Raw genomic sequence first — 18,832 nt, 5'->3', positions numbered from 1 at the left:
CATTTATTAACAGTAATGGAGCGTGAGTGCGCAGCGTGTGAGAGGGTGTGTTGCAGAGAGACTGTGAGAACTAAGATCACGTCAAGCTCACGCCTTTATGATGATTTTAGATCTAAAGCGAAAAACAATGCAAAGTGTTCTCACTCTCACACTCAAACATCCCTGATAAAGGCCACGATAAAAAGACACTTGAATATCGGACCTGTTTATCTGGCTCCAGTAAAAAAAAAGGGAAAAGCCAACCAAAAATAGACCCGCGTCATCATCCCATCATTGTTTTGCAACAACCCCACTTGTTTTCCTTTATCACCACGGCAGGTTTGTACATCAAATACAAACCCGTGTTTTAAATCTCTTAGTTTTGCAATTTGGACTCTAGTTTTGTCTTTCTCTCTCTCACGCACTAACATTATGCAACCATGCCCTAAAAAAGTGCACGTAGATTTAAGTTGCATAAGCAGGGCAGGGAAAGAGGGAGGAGGAGGAGGAGGAGGAGGAGGATGGCAAGGATCTCTTTTTGGAAGGTCACGTAGGTTCAGCCTGCCGCGGGCACCACCAAACTGGCACCGACTCCGCCACCTAATCACCTATGCCAGGGAGTTGCCAGCACCTGAGGCGGGCACGCCGTACATAATGAGTCCTATGGGCCGGCGGGCACAGAGGCGATTCATGCCGCCCGCTCTTTAACGAGCCCTCCAAGTCCTTTGTGCCACTGATTGGGGCCGGTGCTGGAAGTGCGGAGCACGGGAAACCTTGGGAGAAGCTGTGGCTAACCTTTGTGTGCTGGCATCTGAAAAGACTACTTGCTTAGTGGACCTCAGCCGGACTGGTGCCGGGTTGTTTGTTTTGTTTATGTCTCCATCTGTGTGTGGGTGTGTGTGTGTGTGTGCGCATGTGTTGACAGTGGAAGAAATGACCGCGGTGGGATCAACATGATCTATATTTAGTGATAGATCAGGCCCTGGCTTGGACAGGTTCGGAAGGCGGCACTTGGAAGGCGGCTTTCACGGAACGAAGCAAACTGCGTGGCTAGAGAGACCACCCCTTTAATAGGATTGGCATCCCACGTGTTCACCACCCCCCCCCCCCCCCCCAACCCCCTCACCTCCCGTCCCTCCAGCACCCTCAGCCAACCTCGCTGTCAGTGATCAAAGCCACTAGGAAGGAGGTTGGGGGTGTGTGTGTGAGTGTGTGTGTGTGTGGGGTGTGAGGAAAGAGTGAAGACGCCTCTTCAGCTTGCTTTCACTTCCGTGAGGGACCGTGCCAGCAGCTGCGTCGGTGCCAAGCCTGTTATGCGATGAGATGAGACCGCGGGCACAGCGGCCAGGCTCCCAGCAGGAGACAGGCGTCCTTTTGGACACATCCTTCCGTGGTGGAAGCTTGTGATAGTGCGGAGGCGGGTGAGGGGGGAGAGGCCGCCCGCTGCTGCTGCTTACTGACCAGCTTAGTCATCGTCAGTCAGATTGAAATAAATAATGAAAAAGCGAAAAAAAAAATAAAAAAAAAAATGTGTTTTCCGCCAGGGGCGTTTTTTTTTTTTTTTTTTCTGACCATAATGCTACAGCTGCGGCCTCATGTTGTGTTGTGAAACGGTTTAATCTTTTTAAAAACGTCCAAGGAGGACTCCGAAGGGAAAGCGCAGTTTGTTGTTGTGGCAAGTCCATTAGAGTTTAGAGGATGCACACACACACACACACACACACCCACACCCACACACCCACACACCCACACACCCACACACCCACACACCTGCGTGCAGTGGAGTAACTGCACCAGTTACTGTCATCAGTAACCGCCAAACAAAATGACATGCCAAAGACTGGCAAATTAATTAAACCGGTATACCGGTACTCTGAAAGCCACGAGGACAGTTTGCCACAAAGTGATTGATATGGCTTGCGTGTCAGGGAGTGTTTATTTGGAAGGATGATTATGCCATGAGCGGGCCTCTGGACAAAGAGAGAGACTCATTTGGTGCACCTGAAAAACAAATCCCACACCCATATACTTTGGGTACTCCATGTACTTGCTTCTCAAAAACAAAACACTGATGTGATTTGGCATCTCCATGATATTACAAGAATATGTTGGGCCTGTCATTTAACTAGAACCATGCATGATGAGTGATTATTTTCAAACATTGAAGCATCACAAACAACAAGAAATCAATAAGGATTTTTGATGTTAATGGGAATTTGAGCTCTAACAAAACAGCACAAATCTGCCCTTCCACTGTTTTGGAACTGAAACCAAAATAGTTCAAATCATCATGCTTGTAAGGTAAGCCAATCATTGGTTTCTTTTTCTTTCTTTTAAGCCTTTCTGTCGCCAACCACATAATTCCAAAACAAACACACACCCCACATGAAGAATAAAACTGGGCGGAATGACGCTGGGCTCGAAAGTGTGTGTACGCGTGTGTGTGTGAGAGACAAAGACGTGCGAGGAGCCCGGTAGCCTTTATCGGCTCCGATGTGGAAGGAGACAGGATCTGAGGGGAGAGGCCCGCTCGCTGCGTTCGCATGAGGCGGACGGGTGTGGAAACACGCCGGCAAAACCCCAGGCCCGGCCCAAAACACGCACGGCTCCCCCTCGGACGTACTCCAGCACCTACTTCCTGCAAATCCTCCGCACCCCTGTGACCATTTATGCGACATCACTTCCCACTTCCAAAGCGGATCGTGGGATTTTTTTCCCCCCCTTCCCCTCAATTCCCCACCCCCCCCCCCCCCCCCATTTATTTCAAAACCTGCTGTTGTACATACAAACAAAAATCGCACAGACGACAAAAGATTTAATCAGTCGGTAAACACGCATTACTCGTTTCTTACGAAGGCAAGAAGAAATGAAAAAAAAAAAAAGAACAAGCAAAAGCCGGTAAACATCCAAACAGGACGTCAGATTATAGTAAATAATGACAAGGGTCCCTTTTTCCCAGCAGGTCAAAAATGGCCAACAATACTGAGAGCCGAGCGAGTCGCCGTGGCCACAGGAAATATTTACCGTGTAGGAAAGCAGGGTTGAGACCGGGTCAGCGCCACAGAGAGTGGACTTGCGTTCTAGAGCGAATACTACCAGACCCCCCCACCACCACCACCACCACCGCCACTACTACTGGGGGGGGGGGGGGGGGGGGGGGGGTTGCTGCACAGACCGTGCAGACCCCCACTGCTGTGGCTGCTGAAGGGGGGACGGGGGGGGGGTGATGTTTATGGCATATTGTGAGAGTCCTGGGAGTCTTGACTCCTGGCGGCCTCTGGCCTTGTCCAGGGGAGCCCATGGGAGGGGGGGGAGTGGGGGGGGAGTCGCCGCTGGCTTTATTTATCTGCTCTTGGAGCTCTCTGCTCTGAGGTCTTCTGAGAGACAAGCTACAGTGCGACTCCCACACACACACACACACACACACACACACACACACACACACACACACAGGGCACAATGCAATGTCACTCTCACGGGCCCTCGGAGTAGACAATCTGGGCAACAATCTGGGTTGCGCCGGCCCCAGCAGGGAATGCAGTCGAGCAGCATCCAATGAGGATTTGCCAGTCAACAATTTACATGTGAAACAGAGGCCCACTTTATACCAGGCACCATGCAAATAGCGTGGCATCCGTGTATACAACTCTTGAGAGGATATTTGCACATTGACGTCTCCTATTGATCATGTGATGCTAGTTCTTCCCATTAGTGTGTAAACAGAAGTACCAGCTTTATACGGTTTACCTTGATGGAGAATGGGAGTTGGGATTAGACCATCGCAACACAGGTTGGTTTTACCCTACTGATGATGTGTTGCAGGTCTTCTCTCCAGTATACTTTATTGTGGGGCAGCAAAGCAGGCTTTAGTTGTTAGGGCAGGCATGCTGTTTACACTAAAACAGAGGACCCTAAAAATAAACACAGAATGCAAGTGAACATGCATCCTGTTCCTTAGATTTCCTTGCATGCATCAGCAGAAGTGGCGCGGCGCATGTGAACCGAGTGCAGGTCTCGGACTCAACCTCACGAGAGCCGCTCCGCTCCGCTCTCCTCCACTCCCCCCCCACCCACCCACCCCCCCACCCACCCAATCCATCAGTCAGCACAGGAACTACAGCCCTGCTCCTGGTGCTGGTGAGTCAGCCTGTTCCCTCTGACTCACCCACCACCACCACCACCACCACCAGCACCACCCCACCCTCCACTGCCGCCTCCGCACCCCCCCCCCCCCCCCCGCAACTCTACACCCTTCCCCCTCTCCCTTACTCACCTATTCTGCCAGTATTAGCCACATAAAAAACAATGTCATTTGTTTCCCCATCCGCGTCCAGCCAACACCACCACCCACCTTGTGAGAACCTGACCGTCAGCCAAGAGACCGCGTCACTCACGGGCCGCCATACGGTGAGAAGAAGAAAACGAGTTCAGAGCGCACGAGAGAGAGAGAGAGAGAGAGAGAGAGAGAGAGAGAGAGAGAGAGAATGAGAGAGTAAGGTTGACAGGAAGCAAGAGTGAGAGATGGAGAGAACAGAGAGAGAAAGAGAGAGAGAAATATCGAAAGGAAGCAAGAGTGAGAGATGGAGAGAACAAGAAAAAAGGAGGGAGGCTGATAAAGAGAGAGGGAGGGAGAGAACAGAGAGAGAGAGAAATATTGAAAGGAAGCAAGAGTGAGAGATGGAGAGAACAAGAAAAAAGAGGGAGGCTGATAAAGAGAGAGGGAGGGAGGGAGGGAGGGAGGGAAGGAGGGGCAGGAGGCCAAAAGTTGAGGAGCTGGGCGACGCTACATCGATGCACAGAGCAAGGACAGGAAACAGGTGCCCCGGTTCCGTACTCGAGCAGGTCTCGTCAGGTGCACCACATCCTGACCTCTTGGGCTCAACAGCACCAGGAGCTCCAGAGCCGGAACCTCCCAACTCACTCACTCACTCACTCACTCCCTCACTCACTGAAGAGCCTGCCAGAGCTCCTGCCTCCTGTTAGCTGCTTTAGCCACCTTCACCCTCCACCACGTCATGCTAACCGTTAGCCTACTGGCTAATCTCTTCAGGGCTCCACTCACATGCTCAAACATGCGTAGGGACCTCTTAGCAGGAAATGCCACTGCTTAGCATTTACTAAGCTGGGTGAGGGGGGCATGGATTGCATCGATCTACACAGATGGAGGTGGATGAAATATTAAAAACCTCCATCATTGGGAATTCAACTCCGCCTCCCCCCCACCGCCTCCACCCTCTCTGGCAACAACAACAACAACAACAACAACACCACCACCACCCGCTCTTCTCAGTGCAGCATTGCTCTCAGCACCTATGAATTATTCAATGTGCGCCGTGATGAGAAAAAGGGAGGATGAGATTGTTCAAATTTGTCCAGGAGAGACAAAGGCAGTGGCGATGGGGGAGGGGGGGGGGGGGGGGGGGGGGAGACCCTGACAACAGCGCTTACATAACACTCAGGCACACCTGTGGAAAGAATAGCAACAACGGGGCTCTGACTACGGTCTGCTGACTCTCTGCCTATTGCTTATTCTCTCTCTTTCTTTCTCTCTTTCTCTCCCTCTCTCTCTCTCTAGCTTGCTCACTCTGTATCTCTATCTCTTCCTCTCCCTCTCTCGATCTCCCTTTCTCTCCATCTTCCCCTCTATCTCTCTCCCTCCCTCTCTCCAACTCTCTTCCTCTTCCTCTCCATATCTCTCTCTCCATCTCTCCATCTCTCTCTCTCTATCTCTCTCTCATGTAACGTGATGGTTCAGGGTCACTGTGTGGGCGCCCCCGTGTTCAGCAGAAGCTGGTGACTAGAGAGTCTTGCTGATGGACAGAAAGCGAGAGGGGGAGAGAAAGAGAGAGGGGTGGGAGAGAAAGAGAGAGGGAGGGAGAGAATGAACGTGACCGACAGCATGAGGGGGGGGAAAACAGAGAGAGAATGGATTGCTTTGTCAGGTGTCAAGCACTGGGTGAGGAAAGACAAAGAAAGCGAGAGAGAGAGAAAGAGAGAGTAAAAACAGAGAGAGAAAAGAAAGAGAGAAAAGGAAAGAGAGAGAGAGCTGTCAAGGCTACCGTGGTGGGAGGAGATGAAGTGACAGAAAGAACACTCGAAGGAGAGGAAATAAAAGAAACACTTCCAAATCCCTACGCACCATCAAATAACGCACTCGCTCAGCCTCTGCTTAAGCAGGGGCAAAAAGCAACACCTACAGTAATAACGTGTGATGGCATCAGGAGGAGCATGGGGGGGGAGTTTGAGGTTAATGAGGGACGGTTCCCCAGACGATCGCTTGAAGCGGCAGCGTTCAAATCGCACTGAAATGTGATGACAGCGCAGAATTGGTCTTCAATACCACCCACAGCCACCACCCTCACTCCCCCCCCCACCGCACCAGTAATTCCATCGGCTGCACTCGGAGTCATTATGTTATTCCATTACTTTAAAAGCTCCTCGTGACAGAGATGGAGAGAAGCGGAGAAGACAGTGAAAGTGAGAAAGTCTATGTGAAAGAGGGAGAGAGGGAGAGAGAGAGAGAGAGAGAGAGAGAGAGAGAGAGAAAGAGAGAAAGAGAGTGATTGAGAAAGGGGTGGCAAGAGAAAGGAGAGAATTCTATGAGGAGAAAATGAAAGAGAAGGCAAAGAATGCCTGGAGAGAGAAAGAGATGGTGAGGAGGAAAAAAAGTAGTCGTGAAAAAAAAAAATAATACAATCACTAGCTCTCCATCCTTCTCCATTCCTCTCTATCCCTCACACACACACACACACACACTCTCTCTCTCTCTCACACACACAACCTCTTCAATTTGCACAGCCGTGGGAGAGCCTTTTGTCACAGCAGAAGCATGATAGGTTTTCCTGTAATGCTCCTCTGCTCACAGTGAGGGGGTGATATGGGGCCATCATGATACCAATGCTGGTAGGGTTTATATGCTCCCTAAACCCTATTGATTCTGTGTGTGTGTGTGTGTGTGTGTGTGTGTGTGTGTGTGTGTGTGTGTGTGTGTATATGTCTAATGGGGTTGATGTATGAGGCTGCAGCAAATAAGAGCCAGCTAAGCACCACTGCACACAACTGTGTGTGTGTGTGTGTGTGTGTGTGTGTGTGTGTGTGTGTGTGTGTGTGTGTGTATACTGACATGCTCTCTGCCCCCTCCCCTATAGCTAGACTGCGGCAGAGTACTCTCCATCCGCACAGAGACAGAGACACACACACGCTCACTCACGAACATATACACGTGCGCATACACACTTCAAGTCTGAGGGTGCAGAAGTGTGTGTAGGCAGCATGTGTGTGAGCATGTGTGTCAGCACATGTGTGTGAGCAACTTGGGGAGTCCTGCCCCCTCATTGGAGCGGGGAGGAACCTACGTCAGCACGCTCTCCTCCTTTTCTCCCTCTCTCCATCCCTCCCTCTCTCCATCCATCCCTCCCTCCTTCTCATTTTTATGCAGTACGCACTCTCATCCTCCACCTCCTGAAGGACGCAATTAAAACTGCATGGGCATATCTCACACACACACACACACACACACACACACACACACGCTGCTGCTGCTGCCAGTCGTCTGGGTTACATAACACTGCAGCAGTGAGCCGGCCACCTCGTCCTGGGACACCGTGTGTCAGAGGAACCCACTGCACAGTGAGACGCAGCAACTACACACACACACACACACACAGATACAGATACTCTTGAAAACCTCTGATCTGATCCAGCAAAATATTGCTATTGTAACCACTATCTGTGTGTGTGTGTGTGTGTGTGTGTGTTGGATCCTGAGCCACAACAAGGCAGAGATGTCTTGAATCCCAACCCACTGCAGAGTGGAGTGCGTAGCTGCTATTATGAAACATTCCAGTTTTCTCTCTCTTGCTGACACTCACACACACACACACACACACACACACACACACACACACACACACACACACACACACACACACACACACACACACACACACACACACACACACACACACACACACACACACACACACACACACACACACACACACACACACACACACACACACACACACACACACACACACACACACACACAGAGAGAGAAAGAGAGAGAGGCATTTACGCACACACAGAGGGTGGCATCTTAAGAGGGACACTGAGGGGAAGAACAGACAAGGAAAGAAAAACAAAATGTACGCGGTCCGACTGAATGCTTTCGGGATCCACAGCATGCTCAGACCTGACAGCTACGAGGACAGCCAAAGGTGTCCCATTTTCAGTGCAACATAAAACATAAAGCACTTCTTTTAAAAGATAAAAAGCAGCACCAAACTACAGCTCATTACGAACTCCTAAACCAAGATGGCCGATGGTGCAACTAAGTTCATGACACAAATGTGTTAACATTATGGATCCAATGAATCACAGATTGCTCTAATGGAGTCGATGGTCGAGCACAGGGTCGATGGTTAATGTATGATTCAACTTATTATTGTGACGCAAACATGCTTAAGTAGCTGTATGCATTACAATTTTTTTTTTTTTTAAATCATTGCATCGCGTCAACATTCTCACTCAACACTCTTACAGTCCATTCCCTCTCATGCAAGGTTCATAAGATGGCCATTATCTCTCATGCAAGACCCATTCCCTGCGACGTTCATAAGAGGCTCATTCCTCCTCATGAAAGACCCAATCCCTGCGACGTTCATAAGAGGCTCATTCCTCCTCATGAAAGACCCAATCCCTGCGACGTTCATAAGAGGCCCATTCCTCCTCATGCGAGTTGTGGCACAGCCATGAGGCATGCACTTGACTGACAGCTTGGGCCTGACATGGGGCTGTGAGCTCCGTCCGGGCGACAGACGTTCCCCCGCTGCCCCGCGGCCACGCTTCCGTTCACGGATCGATCCAGACATGACAGGGGGTCGTGACGCGGGGTCAGAGCCCATGCAGTCACCACTGCGCCAGGGTCTGTTCATCACGCATACGTGTGACTGTCTACCAGCCATCACAGACAGGGTTAACTATTGCCCTCCGTATGAAGCTAGGAGTCCACTTGCAAGACAGCCATGCAGACCAGTGCAACCAATGGAAGAGGATGAACTGTCACAGGGTGAAAGTACCCCCCCATCACACATACACACACACACACACACACACACATACACACACAAAATCTAGAATTATGTCACAGGAGTGTCCTCAGACAACTCGACTGGAACAGGCAACTGACTGTGAGCACGCGGAGGGATTTTTATTGATGCTGGGCTTTGATGCCTGTGTGTGTGTGTGTGTGTGGTGTGTGATAGAGATGCACAGGCAGTGTGTAGCGCTGCTTTAACTTGAGCCTCTCAAGACACACGGGCTGTTTGATAAATGAAACACTCAGTGGTGGCACATGATCGTGCTGCTAATATTGGCTCACAAAAAAGAAGGTGAGCACTTTGAGATCCATCACTGAGCAATCGTGGTGCTAATATTGGCTCACAAAAAGAAGCAGAGTAACTTCTTCCACACACCATCACTTTCCAACGCAATACATCTGTTGCTTCCAGGTAGAATAACAGCGATAGTTATATCCCCGTTTCATCAATCCAGAACACACAATGGCTGACTATGCGATCATTTTATCGGATTTGCTAGCTGTGAAAGACCTGGTCATATAGCTGGTGTGTTTTTTTGAAAGGGGTGCAGGGTGGAATCTTGCATACAGCACAGTGGCATTCCTTTAAAACAAATCCTATTCCGCTGGAGCCACCTGACTCCATTCTGGCCTCATCAACAGCGCAGATTGGAGCCTGGTGAATGCAGAACCTCATCCCCAAACATTCCCAACAGGGGAACGTTCCGCGATGGGGAATGTGGAAAATGCGCAGAGTCACGCATTCCCGGGATTGCTTGCAAACGTCACATTTTCCGATGCTTTGTGTTTTGTTTTGTTGGTTTTTTCCCCTCTCTGTTTTTTACGGGTCTTGATAGTGTTTTCCAGAAAAGGAGGCTTCAATGCTGCTGTTGCACATAGCTGGCATTACTGGGCTCCTGGCTGGGGCTGGGGCTGGGTGGGGTGGGGAGGGGCAGGAAGTTAAACGCTAAATAATCTCAGATCCATTTTCGGTCTCTACGTTCACGCACGCACACACACACACACCAATGGCACACACTCAGGTTGAGGCACACACAATCTGCTTTCAGATATGATAAACACATCTGGATTCATATGTGTGTGTGTGTGTGTGTGTGTGTGTGGGGGGGGGGGGGGGGGGGGGGGGGGGTTGTTGTTGATGCAGCGGTCCTGCTGTGCCATGCTGAAATGTATCCATCATCTGTAATCCACCACTGCCTATTACGCAATCCGCTCAACCTGTCAGATTAGCTTCTTCATACGTCAGTCTGGTGATCCAAAGGGCTTCCATACCAACACACACACACACACACACACACACACACACACAATTAATGAAATGTCTCTGAACTTGTGGTGAACTGAAGTGGGGCTTCAGGAAGCAAACATCAGCCATTAAACACTAAAATATAAGAATCAAATGAAGAGATACAAATTAAAGCCCACAAGACATACATATCATCTTTATCATAAAATCAGCTTGCTTGTGATATTTAATTCCTTGTGACACAAAGATAACCTAATGAGGTCATCAGTAAGAGAAATGAAAAAAGAAAAAAAAAGAAATTAGGCTCATGCCAAAGCGCAGCAGCAGTTACCTAACATGTTAGCCGACCCGACAACACTTAGCCTGAAAACATCAAATAGCGTCGCTCAAGATAGGCTTTGTCTAGATTAGAGCGCCTCAAATCCCACACCTTCACCATTAGTTTATGTAACCACAGAGGAAGGACGCACAAGATTAGAGAGACACGGGCCGGCAAAAACACGCTAATGCTAGCATGAGCTAAGGCATGGGGGAAAAAAAAAAACCCTCGTGCAACAGCAAAAACAAACAGTGAAAAAGCCGAGGGAAAAGCACAGGAAACGAGGAGACGAGGTTTGTGAAATCAGTTATGAAAACACTGCTTAAAACTGTCGGGACAGGGAATGAGAGGAGGAGGGAAAAGGAGGTTAATTTATATGTCAATGTTTCCCCAATTTACCAGGCCGGGACAATGCTAGCGTGGTTATCCATCTTGAGATGGGACGTCCGAGTCGGCCTCGGCGGTGGGAAAAAAAAGAATTAAATACACAATGAGTGGCGAAAAAGCTGTGCAAAACAGAGCGAGGGGCACGATTCCCTCAAGTGATTGTTCGGTTCCCACGTTCACACGGGCTAGAGTGGGGTTCCTGTCGGGAGTGGGGGGGTGGAGAGAGAGAGAGTGAGAAAGGGGGAGAGGGAGAGGGAGAGAGAGGGAGAGGGAGAGGGAGAGAGAGAGAGAGGGAGAGAGAGGGAGAGAGAGAGAAGAATACTACACTGTGGCAGGCCCTCTGTAGAGGTGCTAGACGTGAGAGAAAGAAATTCTCAGGGGGACAAAAGGACTGCTTCGAAAGACATGTTTATTTTTGTGTTTATTCTGCACCTCTTTCTTAAAATATACACACTCTCATTCTCACACAATGGGAGCTGTGGCACCTCAGCTGATGTGAATTTTGGGCATCAAGGATAAAGATCCCTAAGGCCCCTAAAAGTGGTGATAAAACTTCCAGGAAGAAGACGACAACTGCACAGATGCCTTAAATATGAACAAAGAACACCCACACACTTAATAGCTCTAGACGGCCATTCACACGCTGAATACATAGATAGTATAGTTCTCTATATAATAGAAAGAAAGAAAGAAAGTATAATTATGTTCTAAGTGCATGTGGCTGAAATGCATGTGGCATTATGGTGAAAGCCTCGTTCCCTTTCGTGTGAGATCAGATACTTGCTATCTACTTTGTATGCCACGGAGGGGTAAAGTCATTTAAAGTCACCCTTAAGCTTAAGCCTGCACAGGTGGACGCCGTCATGGACAAAGTTACGCGACGGACACTTATACAGCGAGTGACCACCGTTGCCCTTGCGCCCCCTCCCCGCCGCAGGAGAGTCTGGACACTGGTCAGATGGGACGGCACGCTGAGGAGGACAGGTTTATTTATTTATCCATCAGAGGACTAATGGAGCAGAACACACACACACACACACACACACACACACACACACACACACGGCCACTCTACAGAGGCGGACAGATGGCCGTAATGCCTCACCAAGCGCGAGCCGGTAATAACCGGTCTCAACTCATAAAACAAGACCCAGACAACGCCAGAACCTCTCCTACGGTACACACAAAACATGACGTGCTGGGTAGAAGGACTTGATACCTAAAAAACTTCAAAGCTGAAAAAAAAAAAAAAAAAACCTAATGTTAAAATATTTACATTTCTCTGTAAAGAGAAAAAACACCTTATATCCTAACAGTCTATTTTTGGTTAAAGAGGTTTTAACATCGAGAGCTCAATGTAAACAACCCAACCTGCGCCCGCTTTTAATAACAACACAACTGATTTATCCACCATGGCGTGGATGGAGACAGAGGGAAAGGTCTGTCTGTATTTTGACCATTTCGGTATGGCTTCCCTGATATTTTGGTCGAGCTTTTGGCTTTGTACGTGGTGTACAGCCTCAGCCATACCAAAGGCTTAGCCGCGTTGTGTAAACAGGGCTTTGGAAACCTACCTGTTGGGGGCTAAACAAGAAGAGTAGCAGTGGAGCTTTTAACTGGAGATGTGCCTCCGCTATGGGCAGCCATGCCTATTTATACCCCCACGGTTACATCAGTTTTGGCGAGCTGGGGCAGCAGAATACTCGTGCGCTTAACTGCTGTACCCACAGGTGCCTCAGCATGTGCATCATGAAAATCGTCACGTACACAAACACAAACACACCCACTTCATTATATGCACAGTACACTGAATAGAAAATCCTGGTGTATGTATCGTGGAATGGGGTTCATTGTGGTGGATATTCTCATAAAGGTAAAAGATATTTTGTAAGTTCAACCAAAGAAGTATTTGCTCATCTTCCCTCATGCAGAAACACATACTGTACATTCTAAGCTTGCCTCCCAACTAGTGCATCCCTGTGAACATCAAAACAGTTTGATTGACCGCTGTCTGATTATAGTGTACATTCATCCCAGTTGATATTTCACCTTGGCCTTCTCTAGCGTTCACTCACTCATATTTGTTTATTTGTTAATTACTTAATCTATCCATTCCTCCCCTCTTTCTTCAATTCACTCAGACATCTTTATTCATGCTGTCATTCCTGAGCGGCAAGTGCTGTTTAATTGTCTGCAACGTTGCCATGAGTCAGACCCTTTAAAAAAAAAAAAAAAAAAAAACCTGCAGACGGACAGAGAGAGAGAGAGAGAGAGAGAGAGAGAGAGAGAGAGAGAGAGCGAGCAATGAGGAGCATCCCAGGCTGCTGAGCTATGTGTATCTGGGGCGGGGTGTTGGTGTGTGTGCGTGTGTGTGTGTGTGTGTGTGTGTGTGTGTGTATGTGTGTGTGAGAGAGAGAGTGTGTGTGTGGGGGCGGGGTAGCTGACAGCAAGTGCACCAAGCGACACATCTTTCTGTTTTTTTTTTCTCCTGTGAGGAGAAGGTTGTGTAAGAGACTGCATTCTGTGTTGAGGTAATCCTGGTGATCTTAGTGGACGCAGCGAGCCTGGCCACACACACACACACAACAACAACAACACACACTGGTCTGTGTGTGTATATTAATGTGTGTATTAGTGTGTGTGTTTTCATCCGTCATCCCAGCACTAATGCCAGGCTCCATGGTCAAAGCATCTGGAACATCTCATTCTCCACACACTCACACATGTGCATGTTTGTACCGTACGTGGTCTTTATCAAGCAACTGCTAAGACAAAAAAAAACATTCTCTCCTGGAATGAAGGCACACACACACACACGCACACACACTCACACACACACAGTTAAAATCCATTCAAACTACATATCCCCTTGATGAATGATGCCCTGTCTATAAAAAGACACAATACTGAAACTGGCCTTTGTTCACTCTGCCCAAGGACGTGGAGTGGGAAGGTCAAATGTTGCTTTGCCAGGATTCCGGCCCCTTTGCTTTATTTATAGGCCACATATGGATCATTCAAGGATGGGTCTTTAGTTGCCAATTACCTGTTGTTCTATAGATAGGGATTGCTGAGTTGACACCGGGGGTTTAATCTTGTGCTTAGTCACAGTCTCTCACACACTCTCACGCTCATAAATACTGACCACCCCTCCCCTGGCTGGATCAGGGATGAGCTGCTGACCCCTCGGAAGGGATAGGCCGTTACTTAGCACCATGACGGTGCCTTATCCCTGCACCGGTCAAGCAACACAAGGACGGAGGCACGAGAGAGGGCGTGAACATGTTTGTTTGTGTGTGTGTGTGTGTGTGTGTGTGTGTGTGTGTGTGTGTGTGTGGTGATTGGGTGCATGAAGCACACTGTCCTAAGCTGAATTTCACCAATGTAACCTTTTTTTCCCCAAGTGTGCTGTGCATTGTGCAACTGTAAAGGTTAGGCTGTTACTATATACCATCTACAGTAAGTTGGATAGTATTTATGATTATGGCTTCTACTGTTAACCTCGGCCCTGGGTGCTGCGGTCCTCCTGCATTGCTTGGAGTTGGTTTTAAAGTGACCGTGGCAGTGGACAATATGCTGAGAAAGGAGGTCCTGCATCTTAAAGGTCCTTTTCTCGTGAGGCAACAACTTACCATTAGGTTCCCTTTTGTCTAAGCAAACACCAGGTTCACATCATCGGGTCACTAAAACAATATGGCTGGAATGAAGCGAGCAACAAAGAAAACGAGAGAATGTCTTACCTATTTGCAACAGGACGGGAGTGACCAATGCCGTCTCCATGGCGTAGCAGAACTCGCGTCCGAACATGACCGCTCCGTGCATGATCCACTGACGGAGCGGAATGCGGTCTATAGAGCCCTCGCTCGGTGACTCCTCTTGGCCCTCCAGGTCCTTGCCTCCTCCTCCTCCTCCTCCACCACCTCCTCCTCCACATAGTCCTCCTGTTCCACCACCACCACCACCTCCTTTGCCTCCGCCATGTCCACCTTTCTCTCCCCCTCCGTTCTGCAGCCCCCCGCTGCGTTTGGTGGGTACCACCACCACGCCTTGCACTTGCATTGCGTCGGCGTCAGTGTTCTGAGGCGCCATGGTCGCCGGCATGCACACGGCCAAGCTAAGGGTGCACCGCCGGGCCTCTCCAACCGACAGCCCAAAAGGCCAAAAACCCAACAAGTGCTTGTTTAAAGGGAAAAAAAACTGTCAAACTATGACAACTCACAAACAATAGTTTCTCCTTCAAAAAAAAAGTATTAACTCCCTGTGTCGTCCGATCGTCTGTCAATGCCGTCTTCGCTGTGTTGCCGAGGTATCTCAAAGATGAGTGAAAACAAAAACAACAAAAAATTCTCTCAAAGATACATTCCTTGTGTCCTTTGTCCTATGTTGCGTTTGTTTTGCTTTTATTCAGAGATGCTCCACCAACGCCGTGGGGTTATTTGGTATTGTTACATTCGCCTGGATATGGCTTTGTCATGAGGTTTCTCCCTTTAAGGTACAGCATGCATATGTATATGTATATGTCTGTGTGTGCATGTGTGTGTGTGTGTGTGTGTGGTTGTGTGTGTGTGTGTGAATGTGTGTGTGTATGCGTGTGTGTGTGCGTTGGTATTTATTGTCTACTGAAATTATTAAAAATCCATATCAATTGCCATTCAGTTAATACCAGTTTCATGATTTGTATGGAGGAAGTGCAGTAGAGGGATGGGAGGCAGCGAGGTGGAGGGCAGACTGCGCAGGTGGGAGCTCCACGGTGAATCCCCATCGAGTGGCCGATCAATCTGTGGGACACATGGACAAAAAGACAGACATTTAGCATTAGCATGCTATATATACTGTATGATAGCACAATTCAGTATAGAATAGCCAAGTGTGTTAGCATATATTGCATGTTAGCGGAAGCAAGCATTTGCACAAGATTGTATTTGAGGGAAGACATGTGATCACAAAGAACATACCAAGACTGCACAAACACACCAAAGGTCAGAACAACCAACTCTGTTCGCGTTCGTTTCGCCATAGCTTTGGCCATGTGTGTTTAAGGAATTGTGTAAATATATGTACATCTGAATGCTTGTTCCCTCGCACATATTTCGCTTGGAACATTCCGTGTCCACGAATGCATGAATAATGGTGCTTTTTTAATAAGAGTAGCTGTCAGTTTGGGTCAACTCTGAACAAACAGTGGAATTAGCATGTTTCAGGGGATCGGCAGCCTATTGAGAGATTATCGCTTTTGGGCAACAATGGACAAGCAGCACGTTTCCCCTCAAAACACCTCCCGTCCCTCACCAAAGACCCAACACGTGGTGGTAATCGCACTACAATCGCCCCGGCCTAATCTCCTAGCCTAATAAGCTACTTAAACAAAATAAGGAAATAAAATAAAGAGGGTGCAGGGTGGGGTGGGGTGAGGTGCTTGAGCTCCACAGGCAACGACCAACAATGACATCCTCTCAAAGCTTTCGGGAAGAAAAGGAAAAACAAAAAATGTGCAGGACTTTCCCACACAGTTGTGTGTGCATGTGCGATACGTACAACACAGGAGACATTGTGCGGTCTCAGCACTGTGGCTAACCCCTAGCGCCTGCAGAGCCAACCCTGATGGGGACACTTACTGTACAAATGAGGAAATTCACACACTTCGCTCTCAGAGATCAGGCACCAGCGAAGGAAGCGCCCGACAGAGGAACAACGAGAATGATCGAGCCAGAGAGCGCGCGACGCCGGCTAAACTGATTCCTATCTTAATCAATACGCCAAAGTGGCGATCCTGACACCACGGACTTGCACACTCCCAGAAGCTTATCGCCAATCATAAATCTATGGAAAGCGGAAAGCAGTGCGGTTGTGTTGGACATTTGATTACTGCCTTTATCGGGCTCTTATCTAGCAGTACGATAAGGGTAGGCTTGGCCGTGTAATGCGCCTAACCAAGATGCGGAGTTCCTCTGGTCAGTTTTAAGAGAGATTGACACTGAGGCTACACGTAACTATTCAGTGCATAGATGTTTTTTTACCCTTGAAGTCACACACAAATCAGACCCCATCCCACTCAATGGTTGACCCATGCCCAAATAAATACAGCGGTACAGAAAATAATTGTGCAAACAAATAACCCAGAACAGAAGGCTGAGCCAAATACTGTTATTCTCTCCGCAACCACTCAGAGGTCAAAATGTCAACCTCCTCATCTCACGGCTGACAGGTGGTTTAATCCTTGATCCGGCTATCCTATCTGATGCGATGCATCAATTTGTCGGTCAGCCTAAATATGAAGGATGCACAATGCCCTCGATGGATCCTGGAGGATGCAGTGCAACTGCCCCCTCTCCTTTTCCTTTTCTGTCTGCACATACCCTGCAAGGACACCCTTCCAACAGCCGGGCACCCCCCCACCTCCCCCCTTCCACCCCCCCCCCTTCCACCTCCCCCCCTTCCACCTCCCCCCTCCCTTCCACCCACCCAGCTCCCTCAGTCTTTCAGCAGCACTTGAGGGCCTCATGAGTCATCACAGCCGACACAAAACCTCCAGAGAACAATCTAGAAGACTGCCGAGAGGTGGGCGGACAGACCGCCTGAAATCAGTCCAGGGGCTCGTCTCTCTGGATCTTCGCTGGCACCACAATTCATTAGAGTTTGTCAGCGACGGTTCCTTACGTAACAGCTGAGGAAGTCGCCCCCCCCCCCCCCCCCCCCCAAAGCCGTCCCCTACCCCACCGTATCCGGGTGACGAGGGGTGCTGATGGGGCGGGGGGCAGCGAGTTACGTAAGGGCTCACTGCTGGGACTTCTGGAGAAGCACGAGCGACAAAGCTGGATGGGTGGGGGTGGGTGGGGGTTGCGTGGGGGGGTGGGGGTTGCATGGGGGGGGGGGGCACAAAGGGGTAAGGAACGCTGCGGTGTCGAAGTGTGGAACACGATGATCTGATCCCCGTCCATGTCCTCCCCCTGTTCTTTTCACACATTGGCGCATGTGTCCTCTGGCAGGAGAGGAGATGTGAGATGCTGCTATGGGGGGGGCGTGGGGGGGTGAAGTATGTGTGGTGTGCAGGGGTGGTGGTGGGTGCACGTGCCTGCGTGTGGTGTGTGTGTGTGTGTGGGGGGGGGGGGGGGGTGGGGGTATTGGTTGTCATGGACCGACTGTGTCAATTGCCACACATGTATCCATATGAATGAGCAGATAATGTATGCACTGTCAGGGGTTGGAGCCGTCCTGCGCTGCCATTACCATGGCCTTTCATACATCATTTACAGCCCAGGAGGAAAGTGGATGAGCACGTGAGGAGGGAAGGATGCAGAGAGAGAGAGAGAGAGAGAGAGAGAGAGAGCGCGCGCAAGAGAGACAGAGAGAGAGAGAGAGAGAGACAGAGCACGAGAGGGACAGAGAGAGAGAGAGAGAGAGAGAGAGAGAGAATGCATTACAGGTGAGAGACTGACTTACTCAGCTTTCAGAGGCTCTTTCAGTGGCTCAATCTCTTCTGCCCAGGACATGGTTTCAATCACCATTGCTAATGCACACAGCATTAATGAGAGAGGGAATTCACATACAAATTGCAAACTTCAGATGTGTGTGTGTGGGGGGGGGGCAATTAAAAAGACACAGGCACAGCACGATGGCAAAGCCACACCAAACCACAAGCGTCAGAATCACCACTGCAGATCATCTTCCAAGCTGGACGGATCAGCTCAATCAATCAATCAGTCTCAAGCCTCAAGCTCTGACTTTCACGTGACGGGAGACCCTCCTCGGGGAGGATGAAGCGAGAAGAGAGATGTGCCAACAGAGGGCAAATATTTCCACC

The 18,832-nt window shown here is 49.3% G+C and overlaps 1 protein-coding gene across 1 annotated transcript in view; it reads right to left on the bottom strand.

Moving 5' to 3' along the window:
- The window catches only part of LOC134072504 (solute carrier family 45 member 4), a 47,396-nt gene that overhangs the window by 12,600 nt on the left and 15,964 nt on the right, over positions 1-18,832 (bottom strand). Inside the window, exons 3-4 of the mRNA XM_062529228.1 lie at positions 15,051-15,809; positions 14,772-14,936 (exon numbers count right to left, since the gene is read on the bottom strand). Of these exons, the coding sequence (XP_062385212.1) occupies positions 14,772-14,936; positions 15,051-15,132 (247 nt within the window). The 5' untranslated portion in view covers positions 15,133-15,809. The remainder of the gene's footprint in view (positions 1-14,771; positions 14,937-15,050; positions 15,810-18,832) is intronic.

The sequence above is a fragment of the Sardina pilchardus genome, chromosome 24 (assembly GCF_963854185.1).
Source record: "Sardina pilchardus chromosome 24, fSarPil1.1, whole genome shotgun sequence".
NCBI lineage: Eukaryota > Metazoa > Chordata > Actinopteri > Clupeiformes > Clupeidae > Sardina > Sardina pilchardus.
Note: the sequence above shows the minus strand (reverse complement) of the source record. Positions and strands in the feature narration are given on the sequence as shown.